This window comes from Eucyclogobius newberryi, unplaced genomic scaffold, assembly GCF_026437365.1.
Source record: "Eucyclogobius newberryi isolate DKJ021-1_F unplaced genomic scaffold, fEucNew1.0.hap1 SCAF_7, whole genome shotgun sequence".
Taxonomy (NCBI): Eukaryota; Metazoa; Chordata; class Actinopteri; order Gobiiformes; family Gobiidae; genus Eucyclogobius; species Eucyclogobius newberryi.
The window spans coordinates 22,600,615-22,622,489 of record NW_027316389.1 but is presented as its reverse complement, the minus strand read 5'-3'; the positions used below and the strand labels follow the sequence as shown (position 1 = coordinate 22,622,489).

General features: G+C 38.5%; 3 protein-coding genes across 5 annotated transcripts in view; 1 reads left to right on the top strand and 2 right to left on the bottom strand.

Annotated features, from left to right (window-relative positions):
* The first annotated feature begins 393 nt into the window (after window positions 1-393).
* cstpp1 (centriolar satellite-associated tubulin polyglutamylase complex regulator 1) lies at window positions 394-2,604 on the top strand. Its single transcript, XM_072435686.1, has 9 exons — window positions 394-613; window positions 813-915; window positions 989-1,119; window positions 1,202-1,286; window positions 1,394-1,479; window positions 1,654-1,861; window positions 1,939-2,048; window positions 2,223-2,286; window positions 2,363-2,604. The coding sequence occupies exons 1-9, from the start codon at window positions 571-573 to the stop codon at window positions 2,529-2,531; spliced, it is 999 nt and encodes a 332-aa protein (XP_072291787.1). The 5' UTR covers window positions 394-570; the 3' UTR covers window positions 2,532-2,604.
* A 292-nt stretch (window positions 2,605-2,896) lies between these two features.
* On the bottom strand, window positions 2,897-12,494 carry LOC140349375 (C-Jun-amino-terminal kinase-interacting protein 1-like). The gene is made up of 11 exons (XM_072435684.1): window positions 12,247-12,494; window positions 9,762-9,837; window positions 8,663-9,232; window positions 7,398-7,946; window positions 6,115-6,348; window positions 5,874-5,949; window positions 5,624-5,790; window positions 5,441-5,544; window positions 5,125-5,235; window positions 4,837-5,006; window positions 2,897-4,531 (listed from the first exon to the last, which is right to left on the bottom strand). The coding sequence occupies exons 1-11, from the start codon at window positions 12,316-12,318 to the stop codon at window positions 4,459-4,461; spliced, it is 2,202 nt and encodes a 733-aa protein (XP_072291785.1). The 5' UTR covers window positions 12,319-12,494; the 3' UTR covers window positions 2,897-4,458.
* A 6,496-nt stretch (window positions 12,495-18,990) lies between these two features.
* Window positions 18,991-21,875, bottom strand: part of cry2 (cryptochrome circadian regulator 2) — an 11,665-nt gene continuing 8,780 nt past the window's right edge. The window contains exons 10-12 of one of the 3 annotated variants that reach the window (XM_072435682.1): window positions 21,655-21,857; window positions 19,581-19,672; window positions 18,991-19,459 (exon numbers count right to left, since the gene is read on the bottom strand). In XM_072435682.1, coding sequence (XP_072291783.1) covers window positions 19,001-19,459; window positions 19,581-19,672; window positions 21,655-21,857 — 754 coding nt within the window. In that variant the 3' untranslated portion in view covers window positions 18,991-19,000. Of the gene's footprint in view, window positions 19,474-19,580; window positions 19,673-21,654; window positions 21,858-21,875 lie in introns of all 3 variants that reach the window. The other 2 variants (XM_072435681.1, XM_072435683.1) reach the window with 2 other exon arrangements.

The following is a 21,875-nucleotide window of genomic DNA, read 5'->3' as shown; positions in this document are numbered from 1 at the left end:
TGTGTGTGTGTGTGTGTGTGTGTGTGTGTGTGTGTGTGTGCGTGTGCGTGTGCGTGTGTGCACGTATATATATATGTGCGTGTATGTGTGTACGTGTGCATGTGTGCGTGTTGTGTCTTTGTGTGTGCACGTGCATATATGTGTGTGTGTGTGTGTGTGTTAAGATTAAGAAAACATATACAGTATATGTATTTTTTTTCTTTTGTATGATGATTGATGATGATTGAGTCCCAAAACCAATCAAGTAATAGTAGTAGTATCAAAATACTACTGAATTCTAATGTATTTTTGTTTAAGTAGAAACAGATATTTTCAATCATAGGAACTAAAACACGGAACTATTGCAGGCTGTTGTTTCAGGGATGCCCTTTATTAAAGTGACTCAAAACATCCCTCGTTTCCACAGCAACGGCTCCACCATCTCAGGAGCATCAATGGCACCAAGCTAGAGCTGCCGCGTTAAACCTTCCAAATCAGCTCAACGACTTTATTTTAATGTCTGCATGTATATGCTACTAAAGCCACTCATTTATAATATATGTATGGGCTTTTATCTGTAGTAGCACCAAAATGAGTCGCTTTAATTCCACGGTTCCCGTCGAAGAATATCTGGGTAGGTGACGTTAGGAGACATTTTAGCTAGCCACTTGAACTGTCACTGCAGCGGGTTGAGCTAAAGCGTTTGCAGTTTCGGCCTTTGGAGTGTCATGTTTTGTGTCAAAGAACAGCACATTTACGCAATGACAGAGTTGGGGTTATAACGCATTTGTGTTGTTATTATGATTAAAATGATAATGCATGTTTTCCCCTAGCGGACAGTAATGTGATGTTCTACTTATGTGATGCTGTGACACAACTTTTGGAACATAAAGAAGAATACACCCAATTTGGTGTGATCCGTTATTTTGCTGAATAGTAAGTATAACGTTTTGTCATGCTGGTAATTTACATAATGGAAAAGCATGTTTAACTTTAAATCTGGATTCAGTTTCAGCAGTGTGAAGAACAGCAACCACATACTCTTCAGAGAGTATAGTTACATAAAGGCTACTCCTCACAACAGATCTTCTTTCATCAGAGTATTCTGGAGATGCTACAGACAGATTGGAAAGAGTGGTGGTAGGCAACAAAACCCTCTCCAACAATGACACAGTTTGGTTTCTCTTCCTTATGTGACATTTTGGTGTTTTACTGTTTTCAGATCTACTGTCTATGCTGGAGTACAGGTCCTTGCTACAACTACTATGTCCTGACTTTCCTATGGAGGTGGTGCAGTGTGCAGCCCGGTTAGTAATAGTTCATAATTACTAGTAATATTTTCACAATACAAACGAAACAACGAAACAAGTTACAAGTTGTAGTGCCACAATATGACGCACATTCTGCTTTGAAGGATTGTCCTGATGGACGATGCTATAGATTGCCTGATGTCCTTTTCTGACTTTCTCTTTGCCTTTCAACTACAATTGTACTACCAAGGTATTTCTGTGTTTAGTTACTACATCCTGCTTATTTCTATTTTTTTGTTTGTTATTATTATACGTTTTCTATGTTTATTTTCTATATCCTGTTGATTTCTGTGTATTTATGCATGACAACAATGATTTATGTATGTTTACCAATAACTATACATTTGCTCTCTGTGTTGTGTAGAGTTTCTGGACAGCATACTGGCGATTTATCAGGATTTGCTTGCAGGAAAGAGTCCTAACACTGTTATTGTCCCCACCTCCACGTCCATTGAGCAGCTCCCTCCTGTGGCAGCAGAAGAGAACGATAAAGAGGAGCAGCAGCAGGATGGAGTTGAGACATCAACTCTGGCACAATGTATAGAGGCCCTTTGTGACCGCTTTAAACACAAGTAATCAAAGTTCCTAAAGCAGTGTAGCACTATATTTGTATGTAAACCATACTAGGTATTACATTTTATTCTTGTAGTTATCCCCCTAGGTCATGTATGAGAGACATCCTGAAACAAAATGACAAAGTGTCATACTACAGCTTTCTCATGAGTTTGGCAAAACTTGAAACTGTCAACCAAACAATTGGTAAGCTACATTTCCAATATTAAGATACATCATCTTTTCATTAACCCACTTTATGAAGTTACCACTGTTTGCCATGAAAAATGTACATGCCCATGATTTATTTTAACATTCTAGCTTGCTTTGGTTAAACTTTTGAGTCATACAGTATAAGCGTTTACTTTCCTCTATATTTAGGAGCACTACCAAGCAGAGCTGAGCTGCTCATTGACCCAGAGATGGACCAAGAGCTAGACAAACTGTAAGGGCCACATAGCTATAATCATATATGAGGTCTATGTACATCATGTGTTGTGTATGATTTGTCTTTTTTCTAGAATTGCACAGATCTCAGTGAGTCCGAGCAGTAACAGCAGTGGCAGTGCAGTGGGGGGCCTAAAGGAGGTCCAGAGGAAAGCCTCTCCTCGGAGGAACATCCACCACAAGAGAAGAATGGAGGTGGAGAGTGACGGCTCCACTGAAGAGACTGACTCCTCTGAAAACTGAAACTTACAAGAAGGTTTTTATTGAAATGTCAATCAAGTGAGCCATAGTTAGGACTTTTAGGTCCTAACAGTGTTTCATTGGTTTCATACAGTCTTCTTGAGTAACCATTATATTGAACATGCAATTATTAAAATTATGTTTAATTAAGTAAATTTCAAAGCCGCTTATAGAACATTTAACTGCATTGCTCACTTTGTTTTGTTTTGTTGTATGTTTGTCTCTCAGTTAAGGTTGTGGGAGGTGCCTCATGCTCATCCCTGTATTTAAAAGTACCTTACATATTATTTGTATTAATTATTGAATACATTTGCATACCATTAAAAGTAATTTGCTTATTGGTGTCAATCTGTAGATATATCATATAATTCTGCTTTTTAGTTGTAAACATGATTTATTGACAAGAACTTTGTTAAACAATTCTGCATATTGTCTCCATTTGACAACATTAACATCATGCAGTGTCACTTACACTCAGGTTTTGGTCAAACTGACAGCATACAATAATAACCCTATACAAACATACACTTAAATCTATACAGAATATATACTGTATGATGGTGGTTTATTTACAATGTACCATAATGACAGTCACATGTGGACGGACACAAAGGAGGCGTGGGTTTTTGGGGGGCTGGATCTGGTGCCACAGTTTCATACTAGACATACATCAGCAGCACATTTTGTCAGTTCTAGATTCAAAAACACTGCATTGTGGGCTTAGACTGGAGACATTTGTAAACAACGCAAAAAGACAGTCATTGCAATAACAGGAAATTAATAAAAAAAAGAAAGGCACTATATTCAGAAAGTACTACGAAATCAGGCTTAATCTCCATTGTCGTTGTCAGACATTGTTTTATGTATATCTATCCTAGTCATGCTGCATACACTGGAAGCTCTTATATGTTTTGCATACCCAATTTTAAAAAGTTAATTACTGGTCAATCCTCTTTTCCTATTCTACACAAAGACAGAAAGTAGGGCCTGGCTCATCAGGCTAACATGCATGTTTCTTAGTTGTTGAATTCTATTTTTTTTTTAGCAAATCTACAATAACTTATTTTGGTTTATTTTTCAACTGACAATGCAGAGAAAGCCTGAGCTGAGGATGCCACTGTCCGAAACATCTGCAGTGGTCCAGTCCACCAGGATCCTTGGTAAATGACAGAAATTGCACGGCGTCATTTGGGCCTTATTCACAAGTAAAGGAAAAGTGCATTGCATACATTTGTGGATGACAAAAATAAGCAGCAAAAGTAAAATTAGACACCTTCAGACATTTCAACAGTAGATTGTCATGTGTAGGGTTTATAATTTACATTTTATGTTTTGATATTTTAGATGAACCCTCATTTGTGCAAGAAGAAGAAAACTTACAATAGGTACATTGTTCCCCATCAAATGTAGGACAAATGTTTGCCATCGTAGTAATCACTAGTTTTTTGTTCATTCTGTATTTTGTTCAATTAGCACACAATGGGTAAACAATGTAGCCTTTAAAACTGAATCTGCAATCTGTGCCACTTTTCATTCTTCTGTATTGTTGCTTTGTTATTAGACATAGCTAGATAATGTTACATACAAATGATACATTATGTCATCATCTATCTATATGACTAGAGATGGTTCAACCTGCAATTATACCATCATAAAGCAATGGGCGTTCTTATGATTAAAAACATCAAACATTAAGTGATAAAACATGTTAAGTTCAGGTGAATTTTTGTTAAATGTGTGGATATCTCTGGTAATACCATAAACATCCTGAGATGCAGCTAGAGAGAGAAGCCAGGGACAGTGTGTTTTATACCAAAATGTAAATGAAAAATCCACCATGCAGAGCCAGAGAAAGAAGTGTTATGGCGGTCAGTCAGTTTAGATGTGTAAGACCAAGCTTACATGCACGCAGCGACAAGGCAGTGCGGTCTTACTCAATAAAGATGTCTTCAGTAGGACATGAGTAGCCAATATTTTGCTTATAGTATTGTTTGAACGCTCTCCTGGAAGGACAGAAAGTGGAGAGAAGAAACACAATTAACCACACAGCCCAAAACAGGGAGTAAAGTGTCACATGTACATTTGAAGCTGGTTAAGGCAATTGAATAAATGTCATCTCACACCCAATAAACCTAAATATATATATACCTATACTCTAACGTGTCACAACATGTCGTGTTTGTACAGGGGTGCAAGGTAACTAATTCAACAGTTTGACACTGGCTTAGTTTGTAGTAGTCTGTTTACCTTTGTTGAAATATTCCAAATCTAATAACATGTTAAAGTCTTGTAAGGGATGGTTTCTTACCCTACACATTCAGCCAGAGGATACAGCGTTGTATCTGACATCAACACGTGACAGGCAAAGCGATGTTGGTCAGGGTGTTTGGTGATTAAACCAAAATATCTGTTGTGTTTTGGATGGCAGCCACAAAAGGAAATGTTCTTCAGCTGGAAGAAATTAAAGCACTGGTCCCCCTGAAACAAAAAGGGGAATAAATGTCTTAGTACTTTTCCACAAGTGGTGTTCAAATGTGTTTTTGTATTGCGAATAATGATAATTTATGGCCGTGAAGACTTTGTAATAAAGCCATACCCTGTGAGCCGAATGGCATTGGTCCTGCACGATAATCTTCACCCCTTTTACACTGACCTCCAGCACACAAGCAGAGGGGGGCTGCCCCGCCTGCCGCCTGTTACACGCCACCTGCAAGACACCAGACACACTAATAATTAAAAGGACAAACACGTATGTAATGTTATACCTTTGTATCCAATTAGATAATGTGAAGCTTCTGTTCTGTTTTCTTTTTTTACATGGGTTCATTCTACTAAATATACAGTATCACTACTTCAATAAATAAATACTTCTAGGTAAATAGTTTTGGATTGCTGTAATATAATTAACAAACCTTATGCATAGCTGCACAGAGCACATCATTGCCTTTGAAGATAGGCACCTGGACGGACCCAAGGAAGCGCACCATAAACTGCTCTAACCAGCCTTCTTTAGGGGCTGAGAGGAAATAACAAAGAGGTATAATCAACAATATTAAAACATATAAATTAAACGTTTAGAGAAAATGTCAGAATACCATTGTTACTATCTTTGGACACTTTGACCACGTAGAAAGCAGGAAAGATTCCAGTGGCTCCCGTCCTCATGTTGTAGCCCTGACACCACAGGTCTTCAGACTGCTTTAGGATCAACACTGGGTCGTCTGTCTCTAAGCACAGCTCATCGGCGTGGCGAGGAACAAACCTACGCACACATAGAAGTCTAACTCTCCTCTGCAGTCTGCAATTAGTGCTCTATTAAAACATATTTGGTCAATAAACGGTTACCTGTAGACAGCTCTGTGGCTCTGTTGTCGCTCCACTCCGTTCAAAACGCAGGAGAACATGCCAAAAGAGCTGGCACCTGATCAAATGTAACACAGAATTGATACACACCAACATATGGTTTAATGTATTCCCGCTCAAATCTACTGTCAATAGTTGTTTTTACTTTATACGGCGTACTGCAGGGTGAGGCAAGGGGTTTTATCGGCCACAGATAAACAATATAATATTATTCAAAAATCACCTGTTTCACTGTAATTGCTGTCATCTCCAAAAAGGTTGAGGAACTTTTTGCTGCGCGGCGCTGTGGCCTTGGCCTCGCTGGACTGACCTTCTTCAGTGGTTGTGGTGGTAGATCTGAATTTTGGATGTTTATAAAAAGTTGCCACTACTTCCTTCCGTCTTTTCACCTCTTCTTCTCTCCTCCGCTGCAAATCCTCCTCCTCTTTCCTTTTCCTCTCCTCCTCTTTCCTCCTCTCTATGGGAAGAGACAAAAGTAGAAGAACAACTTAACCTGGTTAAAACAACATATAATATTGTGATACTGTGGAGAAAAGAGAATTTACTTAAAAATATCACTAAATCATGATTTTTACATTTTATTTGACAAATATTTATATATTAGTTTAATTTTATAGACATTTTACACACTTACAAACACAATTTTGTGGCTAGAAAATCAAATTATCTGACACATCTGACCCTAGAAATTGTTAATCATTTTTTGTTGTAAAGACTGCATTCTGAACTGATGACAGTTAATCACAGTGTGTGTATGTTATAGTCAAGGGGTTTCCAAACTTTTCAGGCTGGGACCCCCAAAATAACCATGAAACCGACTCTGGACCCCCACAGAAATATAAAAGAGACTGTAATAATCTCAAGTTCTAAACCATTTTAAATTGGGTTCAATTGTGATTATATTAGTAGTTTATTGTGTTTTCTGACCCAGTTTCACTAAACATACTGTTTTTAACTAAACATTGAGATTTAATACAGTGTAATCATTTTAACATTACATCATGGAAATTAGCTCATGCTTTGGGACCCCCGAGAGGTCCTGACCACCACTTTAAGAAGCCCTGTCATTGTCTACTTTATTTTGCCTCCAGTCGCCTTCATGCCCACATTTTGAACATTCTAATGACATAGCATTTTAAGGGGTTAATATGAAACAGTTAGGAAATGTGCAATTAAAAAAAAGTATCCATCCTTTACTTCTCATAATCATTGTAGCAAGAAGGCTTTCCATATCAAGAGAAAGTGATATCTGATATAGTGTAGTCTCATGAGGCCAGTTGTGAATAAAACATGTCCACACTTGTGATCACTGAAGGAAAAGATAAATTTAAATGCAAGGCTTGTAATGCTAAGCTTATAACTCTACTCTATTTGTACGAAGTCATTTTTAAAAAATCATCTTGAACAATCTTGTTTTACTGATTAGCTTTCATCTTTAGCTTAGGGTGATTTATATGCTTAATTTACAGACACATTCCTGAGGCATGGACGCACACACGCACATACCTTGCTTCTTGGTCACCTCTTCCTTCTTCTTCCTCTCCACCTCATACTCTGGATCCTCGTCCTCGTTGGCTGACTGGTAGACTGTCTCTGTGTCACTGTCGTCTTTGTGCCCGCTGTAGCTGTGCAAACAGTCCTTGAGGCTGACCAGCTCCAACTGAGCGTTCTCATCCACCACCAGAGTGTACTTCACAGAGTCATAGTTCAGGCCTGCGGTGGTCTCACTCTTTGGGACAGTCCAGACTACACCATGGTTTACTGAGACATTATTAGTGCTGTTTTGATCTATGTCTATGTTTGCTTGTTCTAGTCTTGGTTTAGGTTCTGTCTTTTCCTCAGGACAGTTCTGTGTTGTGTTCTTAGAGGGGGTGGGCTCTCCCTCCCCGTCCTCCTCGCTGATGTCAGGGTTGGGGTTGTAGGACAGGGAGGGGTGCAGGGGTCCAGGTGGGGGGCCCTCAGTGTCCGAGCTCAGGGACATTCTGTTGGAGCCTCCCTCACTGCTGGAGCGGGACAGGGCAGGAGGCTGTTCCTGTTTTCTATCATGGTTTTGGCCTAGTCACAAATACAGGACATGGAGAGATTTGGATCAGCAACATCAATGCATTTGCCATTTTATAGATAATACATTTAAACGTTACATACAACATACACTGTGTATATATAAAAGATCATAATATAAAACAAAAAAATATATATTTAACAGTTTTTGCATCTCTAGATTGACAAACAACAAAGGTATTTGTGCCACTTATTAAAACTGTGGATTAGAAGCTTTAAAGCTGTGTAATCAGTGTTAAATAAGAAAGAGATTAAACAGCACAAGAGGAAATATGCAGCCAACGACTCAAAGATGACATAATACTAATGCAGTGTAACCCCTCATTCGTCCAGGCGTGTTCCATAGTAGAAAAAGCTTCAGTTGTAGTCATCTGGACTCAGTTTGAAAAAATAGACGTTTCGACTCTCATCCAAGAGTCATTGTCAATGGCCATTGACAATGACTACAACGTCTATTTTTTCAAACTGAGTCTAGATGACTACAACTGAAGCTTTTTCTACTAATACTAATGCAGTTAACAAATACACAAAACAAGCTTGGCAGGTTTAATGCAACATTTCCCTTCACGTTGATGGCTACTTATTTGGTATTGCATTACCTGAAATAATGAAACAGAGTTATGTTGACATAGCGATGATGTGAGGAGCCCAAAAGATGTTGCAACTACAGATTTTGAACATTAAAACCAGTTTTTTAAACTTCACCATACCTTTCTCTTTGCTCTTGTCATTCTTTCTAGGTGCAACAGGAGTGCGAGGGACCACCATGGCGGGCAGGTAAGGTTGATGGTTGTTCAGCATGTTATTAGCTTTGCTTGCAGCTCCTTTGGTGGGAGCTTTAGGGGGTGCTTTTGTTTTGGCCTCTGCCCTTCCTCTTAGTCCAATCGTCTCCCTTATTCTGGAGTGTCCATTCTTGTCTTTATCTCTGCACTTCTCCTCACACAGCCGAGTCCCTCGCCTCTCGTCCTTGCCTGGTCCATCCTTGGCTTTTGGGTCGGTCTGGTTCCTGTCTCTCACCCCACCTCGTCCTGCTCCTTTACCCGCCGCCCCGGCACCACCTGCTCCCCTGCGCTGACTCCTGGGGGATTGGTTGCTTGCACTGGTGGACCCCGGTCTCTCTCTGACCCGTGCACGTGTGTCGGTTGTTGTGGCAGAAGTAGGTTGTCCGTTAGCTCTGCTGTTGACTCCATTGGTCAGAGGGGGTTTGGGGGCCGGGCGACGGGTGCTGGGTCGGACCTTGGTCTCGGCTTTGGGCTGAGCACCCGGGGGTGTTTTATCCCCTTCACATGGAGAGACAAAGAAAGCACATGGGCTGGTTACATACTGTATTGAGCAACAAGACGCCGACTGAAGAATAATCTTTGTTCCAGTGAGTCATTTATAACAACACAGTACACTGAGGCCATACATACAGTGTACTGTAATATTGGCTTTTATAAATTGATAAAGATGATCAAATTCTAAAATGTTTTGGGTTGATTAAAGAACTAAACTCACATATGGGCAGAAAACACGAGAACAAGAAAAAGAATGGCACTTTTGTTATTTACTTTATAGATATCAACTTAAAAGGAAGATTTATTTGTTAATTCTGTAAAACATTTTTGTTGAATGTAAAGAGCAAGAGCACATGGGCTCAAAAAACAGTTCACATTAAACACTATGAAACCTAAGCTTCATTATAATAGTGTCTGTTTCCAAAAGGTAAAGATGAGGAGGGATGATTGAGGAGCACAGACTGAGCCACATGAAATGCTGCTAATGTAATTGATTAGTTCCTTGATAGAGCAGACCATGATCTGTCCTCACCTGTGATGTGCGGCGAGGAGGAGTGAGAGTCTTTCCAACTGTCCTTTTTACCAAGAGAATTATTGTTTATGGTGTCCTATAAGATAGTAGACACAAAATGCATATTTGTTAAGAAGAACGTCTGACAAATGCAAATGAAGGCCTTTTCAGGCTGTAAATCCAGAACTTGTGACGTCAATGCCAGGAAGGGAAAAAGCAGGAAGTGTGTGACGATTCTGCCTCGATGTCAGAGAGCTGACTCACTCCCATATCCCATAATGCATCAGCAGCTCGACCAGCTGTTTCTATGGTTACATGTAAATGTGGGAGTCCTCACTCATGTCACTCATGACACATTAAACTTATTTCCATCACCGAGCAGTAACAAATCTCTACATTTTATCAATTTGTCTGAAGTTAGTATCTGTAATGTTTGGGAGTAATTCAGCCAGTCACGACTACATGCTTTTCCTTTAGGCAGCAATACAAATAAATTAGGAGAAGCTGACTCCTCAGGATAGGAGCAAATTAGAAAGAGTGAAATCAATTCTTGATGTAAAGTAAACTTGCTAAAAATGTATAAGCAATAGTTAGTATAAGCACTAGTTAATACATCTATTAACTAGTGCTTATATGTTGTATTGTATATTGTACATTTAAAAAAGAGTGATAGCAGAGGAAAATCAATACACTTAAATGGATCAGAAAACCTAGCCATGCCATCCACTGCAGGATGGAAACAGGGAAGTACAGGAGAACACTGGACAAACTGTTCAACAGACAATAAAAGATTAATTCATGTTTATGTTAATGGTTGCCTTTGATTTACTAATGAAATTTGAGTCATACAAATTGCAAGTAAAATATAACCTCAGCTTCATCAAACTGGAACGCAATCTTGAGTGTATTAAACTTGAGTGTATTAAACAGTGTGATGTGACCAGTTTTCATTGTGAAGCAGACCCAAATTATCATCATCTTGGGCAGATCTGCTTTATAAAATAATAAAATATAGAATATAAGGGTTCGAGGACAAAAATATAACATTTTCAGTTGAGTCACGTCAGCTTTCTTTAACAACATATTATGTAATATACAACTAGAGGAATGAAGATTCCATATTTTAAAAGTCTGATGGTTAGAAAGCACACAGTAAAAATACATTGGATGTGCATCCTGAGATTACTGCTATCATAACTCACAGAGGCCTGATACTGAAGACTTTGTCCGCATCAGCATTTTATCTTCTGATAATATTTCATCAGGATCATTGACTGACAGACAATCTTCTGTGACCTTAGACAGAAAATAAATATACAGTGTGCACAGTACACATCTATTATTAACATTTGCAAAGCCTGAAACTATTATTCAATTCAATTTATTGAAGTAACCCCTGAAACTATAACATATCACAGCCTTTTCTAAACACTTGGCCCGGCAAAGATAAACTGAAACATTTGAGGAATTGAACATTTTAAGGACCGTGAAGCTTGTTGATTCAACTAGTCACACACAATTTTACTTTATCATTTATGGATTCTTAGTATTCTCTTAGTATAAGAAGCCCTGTAGTAGGCTATATATTAATCAAAAGTATTTAAATATTTGTAACCTATTTCTGGTTTTGACATAATAATGTTTTAATTATGTGAAGTAGACGTTCATATTTAGTTTTTTCAGATAGTTCAGTGTCTATCTAATTCATATTGTATTTTGTACCGTTTTAGACTGTAAGATACACTCTGAACAACTGAAATTAAAATAATATACTGTAATAATGCTCTTCTGTACTAAATTCCTTGCTATAAAGTAGCAGGTCAGGTCAAATTTAGCTGGATCTTTTTGCTGTCTTTGGGCATTTGTTATTTTGGGGGGACTGGAGGGCACATCTTTGTTGTTCTTGGTTTTATTTGATGGAGACCTACATAACACATCTCACTCGATATAAAATACTGAGCTGAGCCTTTATGTAGAGTTGACGTTAATATTAAAGCTAAAGCGGTGAGGAGGTGAAATGAGTGTGCTCTGATATGAGCTGACACGATAAACAGGATGCTGCTCATTTAAAGTGGTAGACCAGGCCCCAACTACTGCTCCTGCTGATGCCTCGAACAGCATTGAGGCTGGCCGTGGACCACTGTGACTTTCATTATATAGTACAATAACATCCCACCCTTGGGATTGTGCTAAAGACAAATCAAGCATCACCCTGTACACCTTTTTATTGGAAAGAGGAGAAGGTATCAACATCCAGTGTCCTTGAGCATCACTAGAGCGACAGGGTGGATTTATGAATTGCAATACTACAGAACATGAAAAGCAGGTCGATGCAGCTATTTTTCACAAAATGCCCAGGCCAGACCACATCCCACAGCCAGCACATAAGCAAACAGAGCTACAGAAGGGGTTGACATTATCCCAAAGCCCCTGGCTGACATATACTGACCTATTTTCTCTGCTATATAAAAACAAATAACACTGGTCTCCTCCCCTACGCTCTTACCTGGGAGCCGGCTTGTGGCTGCTGTTGGAACAGAGCCAATGTGGTCGGCCTCTTTGGTCGGAATTTGTCCATGACCGGAGAACAGGTTGGTGGCCCAACGCCCCCCTGCTCCAAGCTCAATATTAGGGGCTGCTCCTCTTCCCGGACAAGGCCTCCTCCTCCCCCACCCACCTCTTCTACCTTCTGCTCTGCTCCCTCTTCCTCTTCAGTCTCCTCAGCATCGATCAGCTCCAGGCTGCTGCTGCAGACACACCCCCTCCACTCCCTAGCTGAAAGCTGACTGGCCGGTTGAGCTGTCACATCATCGTCACCATCTTCGTCATGTGCCTGGCAGGAGAAGAGCACAGGGATGGGAGAGAGAAAGGGGAGGGTAGGAGGAAGAAGAGTGAGAGAAGATGGCAGGGAGGAGGAAGTGTGAGCAACCAATCAGACTGCAGGGTGACATCATCAGCTGTTCTGCCTGTGGCAGTTTGTGTGAATAAGGCTAATAAACACAAATGGTGTGTGACCCATTAAAATACCTACAGGCTTTGTCTGCTATGAAACACACAGATGTAATCTTGTGCATTCAGTGCAATTAATGATACATAATATCACGTGATCACTATTACCAACACTGTGTCTTTAACAAACAGTTTGTTTGGCGAAGTTCCTCATTAATTAAGGTTTGCAGAGGTTGACTAGTGCATTATTTAAGTGAAAGACGTAATAGCTTATAGTAAATCAAAGTGTAGAATTAGTCTGAATATTGCCAGTGTGTTTTTAAGCAAACATTGAAAAATTCCACATTATAGCCCAATGGATAATTACATAATAAATAAATAAATAAATAATAATAATAAATAAATAATAATAATAATAATAATAATAATAAATCTCACTTTCTGATGTCAAACTCAGCTATTGCCGTTGAGATAGGTGTATTTGCCCTTTAGCTAACAAACTTCCCCAGGTCAGTACCAGAATGAGATGTCAAATGGAGCACATGCAACGTGTCGTAAACCAGTTACGAGACAATAACTTACCAGGTCGTGGTCTTTCATTTCGGTCAGCTCAGACAAATCTTCATCTTCAAACTCATTCAAACTGAAGTCATCTGTGAGCCTAAAAAACATTTGTACAACACATTTTTATATTAGCGTGTCTAATGTTGCATTTCTGTAACTGATGCCCATGCCTGCCTGGTCTTTTTGCTGACATCTAGTGGCAAAAGTGAGAAGTGCAACATCATACTAATGGTAATATTGAGTCTTCACTTTTTATTTTATTTTATTTCCATCAGAATCAGAAAATGTTTATTTCCATTGTTAGTAAGTACAATTCACAAACATAGGAACTTGTTTCGGCGTGAAGGTGAAACATACAACATACAACAATGAATAACAATAATAATAATAGCAACGAATATCAAATCTAATCGTAGTGTGTAGACCTGGACCAAATTATATTCACATTGTACATAGTAGCTTAATTACTGACAGAAATGAATAGCTTTCGTAATTACAGAGAACTTTAACTTTTAAAAAACACTTCAAAAGGATTATTATGTCTACCATTTCTCTACTTGGTCCTCCAGATCCTGCTCATCTTGCTCAGCCTCCATCTGAAGCACAGCAGCCCTGGACCAGCGCCAAGCTTGGACTAGAAAAGCTTTATCTCTGCAACATTCTGTCTCAGCCCTAGTAAAACATTACAAAAAGGGGGTCTTCCAAGTGAGGTCAGTAATCCTGAAAGTGAAAAACTCCTGCATCCGAATCATCCTCAACTTACTCTCACTGCAGTCAGTCAGAATGCTTGACTCAGACATTCGTTGTAGAACTTTTTTACTCCATCTTAGTGCCAACTGACAACCTTTTTGTCCTCTGAAAATCCAGTCTCATCGTCAATGAAATATAAAAGTAATCCAAGAGATCCTGCTGTAGCCGTGCAGACTCCCTGCTTTGTGGAAGGCAGGCTGTATAAACTAAGAGCATCTCTGTGCAGAGTAATGCAGAAGGTCTCAAATGCCCTCTCAATTTTCAGGATTGGTTCGGGACAGCTGCTCCTCTGATCGATCAACAAGCATTATCTGCCTCTTCCTCTGCTCTGCTCACAGCACTGCTTTCTGCGTGGACCTCAACACCTTTAAATACATTTTCTTATTTAAAGGTAGAATCTGTGCTGCCTGCAAGACGTCTCAGTGTCACTGGCCCCTTGTCTGAATGATGCATTATAATATGTAGTGTTCGCATGAAGAAAGATGCTTCTACAAACAGACAAAAATAAACTATGCAACAAAGTTATAATAGCATTTATCTGTATAATGTATAAGAAAATTAGTATTTTGTCCTCTGGGTTTGATTTAAAACTGTTCCTGCTTCAGTATGCTTTTTTTCTAACAGGGAAGTTTCGAATATCAGCCAAGCAGCAGATCATGCAGCTCAGGACAATATCTTTTTTCATCTGGGAAACACACTACACTACATCTAGAAATAAAAGTATACTTCAATACTGCATTCATCCCTTCATTGAAATCAGCAAATCATTTTCATTTGGTTAGTTTATTTGTACAATTGTCCTAAAATGTACCAGTATCTACTTTATTTTTGTGCTATCAAAATGGGCATGGAGCCACTTTTCTATAAAGAAATGCTTCACAAAAACCCTTTAGGAATTTTATTGAAAATAAATTCTTTATACAATACAAAACAAATAAATAGCCACATATCCATCTTAGCTTTAGAACTTCATACTGCCATTACCTGGAACGTAGTCACATACAAGCAATGCAGGCTTGTAAACTGTTAGTGTCCTTTTTTAAATGTTGAAATCTGAGAAAATTATTCAATTTGCTTGTTAAACCTATTACCACCAGATGAGCTTTAGGGCTCAATTGTTGCCATTTTCAGTTCTTATTCATATTCGTACTTATTCATGCCAAATACTTTTTAAAAATGACATGTATGTGTGTGTGTGTGTGTTTTTAATGCATCTGCAGGGGGACAAGCAGAGGATGAGTATTTTTAAATCTAGCAAAATAAAAACATTTTAAATGTCAGAAAGATATTTGGTTAATCCAGGAACCAAGGTGATCTAGAGCAGTTGAAGTTTAAACACAGTGACCCTCACATCTAGGGCTGGGCAACATCGAGATTGAGTCATGTGAAATAGTAAATTATTTGTGGAGTGTTTTTTGAATTGAGAGGTCCACATTTGATCCTCTGTCAGTGTTTTGAGCAGAGGTCCGACTTTGGAGGATGAAATCTGAATATTATTTGTGTTAAATGGCACAGATCAATAGTCAGTACAGTTTATGTTCATGAAATAATAATAGCCATTTTGACTTTGCTTTTTTAAACCAAATAAAATCGAATCAAAAATCAAGATGGATCAAAGAGAGAAAAAAATCTTAATTCTTTCCCCTCATATTGCCCAGCCCCACTCACATTCTCTTAATAAACTGGGCAGGCTAGAAGAGGTTTCACGAAGAAGGGCAAGAAAAGCCAAACCCTTAAAAACTAGAACATAACAAATACTTTCCGATTAAATAAAGCCTTATAAAAAGCAACAGTGATTGTCACAGCTCTACATGTACTGTGCGTGTTTAACACTTGACTTTGTATTTGGAATTTTTCCGCAAGACCCCAGTCAGTTTTTTTGTTTTTGTAGCAGAAACATCAAACTTATACTACATTGCTGTATCAGTTTTGGAGAGATATTTGAAAGTAAACTAAAACAGAAGTTGATTATTGAGTTAGTTTCCAGGGGTGCCCAAACTTTTTTAATCGAGGGCCACATTTTGAAAGCAGAGGGCCGCAATTCGATGGGCAATACTGTGAATATTTTTTTTTAAAAGTAGCTTTTATCTGAAGCTTTGATGTGCAGTCACACCTTAATGTAGTGCCAGCACCTTTAGAACAAGCCCTACACTAAATTGTTAGCTATGACAGTTACAGTGTTAAGTGAAAATGTAGGCTAAATCACTAGGAAGCCAAGAAAATTTGGTATGAGGTCTGCATTCAGCCCCCGGGCCATAGTTTGGACACCCTGGTTTTAGCTCTGTATTAGTTGTGTACTAGTTGTTTTGTCATGAAGCGCTTTGTCACTGGGTCGTATAAACAACACATCTCCATGATCATCTCTACTGTCCATTAGAGTTCGCTTTTGGCCACATTAAGAGTCAGCTCTAAGCATTGGTGACACCACTCTACTATTACACTCGCTTCTCATATTTTACACATATTTACATTACCTACTCAAGAAAATATATGGAGTACACAATATCTTTCCTTTCCATTCCACAAAAGCAGCATTTTTCTTGCCAGAGAAAAATATGGCAACTTCTAAAATCCTTCAACATAGTATTTCATCTACAGTATGCAAATTAATTATACAATATATCTATATATATAATGTATATATTTAGAATAGATAAACAAAAGCTTTTGGCTCTGCCCTGTACTTACACAGATTATTGCAACAGACAATAGAAATATGACAAACAAAATCAGGAAATATTATAGACATGAAGATAAAAAATGTGGATACCAATGAACTCAGAACCAAGAAAGTTACCAATAAACAGTACGGCTGTGTTTGTTTTGAAGAAAGCAAAGAACAATTTATCAGGCGCGTCACAGATTCTATGAAGACTTGTTATTTATCCTACTTTCTGTGGTGTATGGCTTGGGTATCATGGTTTTCCTTTGGAGCAGAATGACAAGTCCTTAGTCCTGAAAGTAGAAAAATATATCAAATACATACAGTCTAACACAAAGATATATAACATAACACAAAGACAAACATTGGGACATTGTTTATCTTAATTCATTAATTAATTGCTCTTTTAGTCAATTATGTGTTCATGAGAAGATAACCACCCCAATGACTTTTAAGAAAGAATTACTTTGTCAGTATGCACAAGATATGATGCACGTTACTTGTTCAGTCATAAGATCCAGTTGAAATTGTAAAAAGAATCAATACTTAAAATAGTGTGAAACTACTAATTTGAGCAGGTATTGATAGGATAAAAATGACAAGTTGGATCTTTCCGGAAATGTCTTCATCTACAAAACCACATGGCTCCAAAAAAGTCACAAGAAAGACAACAGTAAGTGTGCAAAGCGTGTGATTATAATACAGTTTACTGAATCTTATTTTCCCCTTTTCGCTCGTTTGCTTAATGTGTTCATTGATACATTTCATGTGATGATGGTAAAGTTAACTGGTGGCACGGCTCTGACTGAAGCTCTGTTACTCAAGTTCGACTTTAATCTGAGTTTTGTTGTAATAAACTCTGAGGACTTGCAGCCGCTGTATGGTGTGGACGCTTGTTACCATGGAAATTTGGCATTTTTGTTGCTGGTGTGTTAAACACCCATAGATGCATAAGCAAAAGTGATGTAAAAAAGTAAACAAAACAGTAGAACAACCCAATAAACTGCTGGGTCACTCCTGGTAAATACATTTATCACACTATAATGTCAGAAAATGTTTTAACTAACACTGGGATTAGTATTTAGCATCTTCAAATCACCATTGGTAATGTGTGACGTCAACATCCGATTAGTTGAACAATGGAGCTCTGTCACATCACAAGAAACAAATATAAACATTAAAGCTGGGAAAAAAAATGTCTTTAAATTTTTATAGATACATATTTGAGTTGTTTACGGTTATGGTTTAGGGTTAATAATCAAGAAGTAAACCCAACCGGATGTGAAACTCATGACGCTCTCCATTGTCTGCAGCCAGACTCTTCTCAGACTCTCAGGCACAAATAGCATTGACGTCACAAGCTTTTCCCTTCGTCACACTCACCTTTTCTGTTGAAACTCAAACATGGGAGCACGAATGCCACTGATCACAGACTCCAGAAAATGTGTTGTTTAAATCCATTTTGTATTTTACTTTTCAGACCATCTAAATATTATTTGGCTGTTTTCTCATGTTTGTGTAGTGTATCGGTATGGCAACCAACCCCAGCAGAACACATAGTGATATCACTAACTGCGTTTCCACCCTCACAAAAAGCACATATTACCTAAATTCGCATAACAAAAGTGAATAACAAATGTAAATTCATTTCCATTTCCATCCGAGCGTTCAAGCGCATATCTGGGTGTTTGTTGCCTGGTTACAGGACCCGCCTGTCTGTTCTGTGTTTGTGACACCACTAATCCTGCAGAGGGCGCACTGTGCACCGTCTGCTTGGTTTGGGTTGGCTAGAGACACACCTTATGTTATATTGTCATTATCTGCATGATTTTTCATCTTGTCCAAACATTAGGAGGTTGTTAACACTTTAATAATGCTATAAGCCAAGTTTACTTCCAAACAAAAGGCTACTGCCTCTATTTTTGCCGCCACAATCACATGAGTTTTAATATTTGAGTTTATGCAACCAAAAGCATTACCACCTTTCAAAATTTGCGAAAAAAAGTAATAATTTGCATAAAAATGTATATGCTTTCTTGAGGTAGATTTTGTTTTATGCGCATAAAGGGTTCGAAATGCAATATTTGGCATTTCCACCTCTACTTATGCAATACTTCAAAATGCGCATCAAAAATAAGGGGGTGGAAACGCACATACTGAAAGACAAATGGCATAAAAACTACTTTATGCTCAAAATGCTATGGTCCCAAATGAGTCAAAGCAGTAAATGGTTGAAGGACAGAAAAACAGTACCGGGCTCACTGGTGTGCACTAAACACACACACATCACTTTGTTACATACATCTCATTATACAATTGTTTGGTAAATACCATGTTACTGTTGATGTCCTGATGACTGTCCAGGCATTTCTTCCTCCATCATTTCATCGTCCTGCTCCATGTCCTCCTCCATCTTATCCTCTGTCGCAATACTGTCCCGGGACTCCTCATCTGTCCTCCCGTCACCCTCTTTGGTTGCAGTGGCACAGTTCTGTTGCCCCCTCTGTCTGTGGCTACGCCGCGTCTTACGGGCCAGGCTTTTTCTTCTGGGGCCCAACGAGGCAGTACGACCAGGGCTGCAGGCTACATTTGGACGTGGCGAAGCAGGTGATGAGGGTTTGGACTGTGCTGCCGCAGAGTCAGTTGAGGTGGAGGATATGGTAGTAGGGGGCTCGTTTTGTGAGCAATGAGTCTCCTTAACAGCTGTGTATGTGACAGCCGCTGGGAATGAGGCGAGATCCATGGTAGATGAATCTGGAGTTGTGGAGCACTCTGCTGCATCAATGTCAGGAGGCTTGGTTGGAGAGTCTAAAAAAAAATAAGAAAATGCAAGGTATTATGGCATAAAACACATAGATATTGTTCTGTTTCTTCTTTGTCCAGCTCAGCAGCTAGAGATATTTGAGACTGATAACCGTGTTCTCACCAGGGCCACTGCTTGTTTGAGACTCATCCGTCATCGGTGGCTCTGCTTCCTCTTGGATAGTCGGTACTGATGCAAGTAAGCCTTAAATATGGACAGAGAACCAGGTTCAAATAAGCATTTGAACGTATTGTGCTAGTCACAGACAACACAAATGTGCCAGTAATTTTGGACATATATTGGCTCTATATATACTCAGCTAATTCCAGCCACTAACAAAGTTATTGTAAACACTCCTGCTGCCATTATTTTATAATACTTTTCAGTTATTACAAGCATAACTATGCATTTCTATCCCCTATTAATTGTTAATGACATGCTCACCGCTCTGGATGAAGAATGTTATAAAATTGATTATTACTATTACTGAATATTTAAAAGTCTAAACCCATGAAATATTTTTCCAAATATATAAAAACATATTTGAATGGTGATTTTTATTCTTCACGTCGACCCCTAAAAAAGACTGACATAAAATAATTTTGATGGTATTTAAAATAAGGGTATTTTTTTTTAGGCTTAAAGCTTATATGGGCCATCTGGCCATTACAAAACACTAACATAACACTTCAATTAAATACAATGGAGACTAATCATTAAATGGCACAGAGACACATTTTTTTTAAACTCTTGAGTTAACTGATGTTGCAGAATTATAATTAGTGTCCAGACTGAACTATGTCCAAATCCGGTCAAAACCATTGTTACAGCACAGCTGACGCAAAATCAATAAATTATTGAAATTAGTTTTTAAAATGAACCAAAAGGACTGAAAAAGCATCATCAAAAGGATGGGAAATATTTTCTAAATTAATATACATGGTATAGTCAAATGGACTATAATTAAAATATGAATCCTATTAACTTTAACTCTATAATATTTATTTAAGTTAACCTGGCTCACACCAGATTGATATTTTGTAGAAGTAAATTCAGTGATACACATATAAATCTGGGCAGGCTCTCGCCGAAAGCAGTCGGGAAAAGGCATAACGTCATGACGAATGTTTGATTCTGACTACCAGTAGTCAAAGTGAACAAGCCGAAAAATCAAACTGTTGTTTAAGCAGTGAGAGAAAAGCACAGACTTCTTCCCCTTCCTCAAATACACAAAGTGCTTCCATGTGCACGTTTAAAAAACAAAATAGTCCGTAATTTTGCTAAAACTATGTTTATGTAGGTACATTTTTTGGCGTGAACTACACGCGGCCGGTGCCGTACCGCGTTTCCACAAAGGAGGAACTCATGAAACTGCGGAGAACTGTCGTCTTACCCGGAGATCGTCACGTTATCCCGTCGCAATACTGACCTAACCTAATACTGATGTGCAATTCTGTCATATGTGCAATTGCTGTTGGAATTCATGTGCAATTCATGTGCAATTACTGTGAAATTCATGTGCAATCTATGTGCTGTCGTGACACATATTCATGTGCAATTACTGTCGTGATCACATGCAATGGTATTTATTTATTTATTTGTCTATGGGAGTTTTTATTTATTTATAGGAGATCTTCTAGTGAAAGTGTTTTTCAGACTTCCTATAAGTGATCTGTTCTTCTGTATCTACCTCTGGATCTACCTGCGTTGCACCAATGAAATTTCCCCATGTGGGACAATAAAGGAATATCTTATCTTATCTTACTACTAGACTACAAAGCTGCGCTGTGATTGGTCCTCCATGCAGCGGCTGGGCTCAAACCGAACAGCAGGAGAAGGGCCAGATGTATTCAAGAGTTTGTGAAAAAAATACTGTGAGTTCATTAGGCATAGCATATGACAAAATATGATAAAAGTATTTTCTAATCTGACCCAACTTGTCTCATGTTGGGAATTTACACACATTTTCATATTTTGCAAATTTTAAGCTTTGCTTTTTAATGAGCTGCAGTTCCTGTTCAAACCTGTTCTATGGAAAATGAATACCTGGTAAATTATTCTAATGAACCAGATGAAAATCCTGAAAACCAAATCAGGGGAATATGATCTAATGTTGTCTAATTGGGATTGTTGAAATTACAAAGACCTAGAATCTATAAAGGCAGACTGTTGATTTGTAAACTCACTGAGTCCTCTGTAGTGGGATAGCTGCTGATAAACTTGTTTCATTCGTTCAATGTTGAGCCTACTTCCTTCTGCGTGGTTTATCATTGGTTTGGGATAATCCACTCCTACCACACAGTTGGCCGCCTTCTGGACAGATTCTGGGGCATTCCACGGCTCATAGATGTAGCGGTTCGGGTAATCCTTTAAAATTGGGATGTACCGCCTGCAGAAAAAAAAGACA

What these genes read in the sequence shown, in the direction of transcription:
- cstpp1 (XM_072435686.1), top strand. Translation starts at nt 571, where the DNA reads ATGAGTCGCTTTAATTCCACGGTTCCCGTCGAAGAATATCTGG. An exon ending in GTGGTGCAGTGTGCAGCCCG is followed by an intron (nt 1,287 to 1,393) that starts GTTAGTAATAGT and finishes TCTGCTTTGAAG; the next exon opens with GATTGTCCTGATGGACGATG. An exon ending in AACTGTCAACCAAACAATTG is followed by an intron (nt 2,049 to 2,222) that starts GTAAGCTACATT and finishes CTCTATATTTAG; the next exon opens with GAGCACTACCAAGCAGAGCT.
- LOC140349375 (XM_072435684.1), bottom strand. Translation starts at nt 12,318, where the DNA reads ATGGACAAATTCCGACCAAAGAGGCCGACCACATTGGCTCTGTTCCAA. An exon ending in AGAGGTGACCAAGAAGCAAG is followed by an intron (nt 6,349 to 7,397) that starts GTATGTGCGTGT and finishes CTCTTCCCATAG; the next exon opens with AGAGGAGGAAAGAGGAGGAG. An exon ending in CCTCTGGCTGAATGTGTAGG is followed by an intron (nt 4,532 to 4,836) that starts GTAAGAAACCAT and finishes CTGTCCTTCCAG; the next exon opens with GAGAGCGTTCAAACAATACT.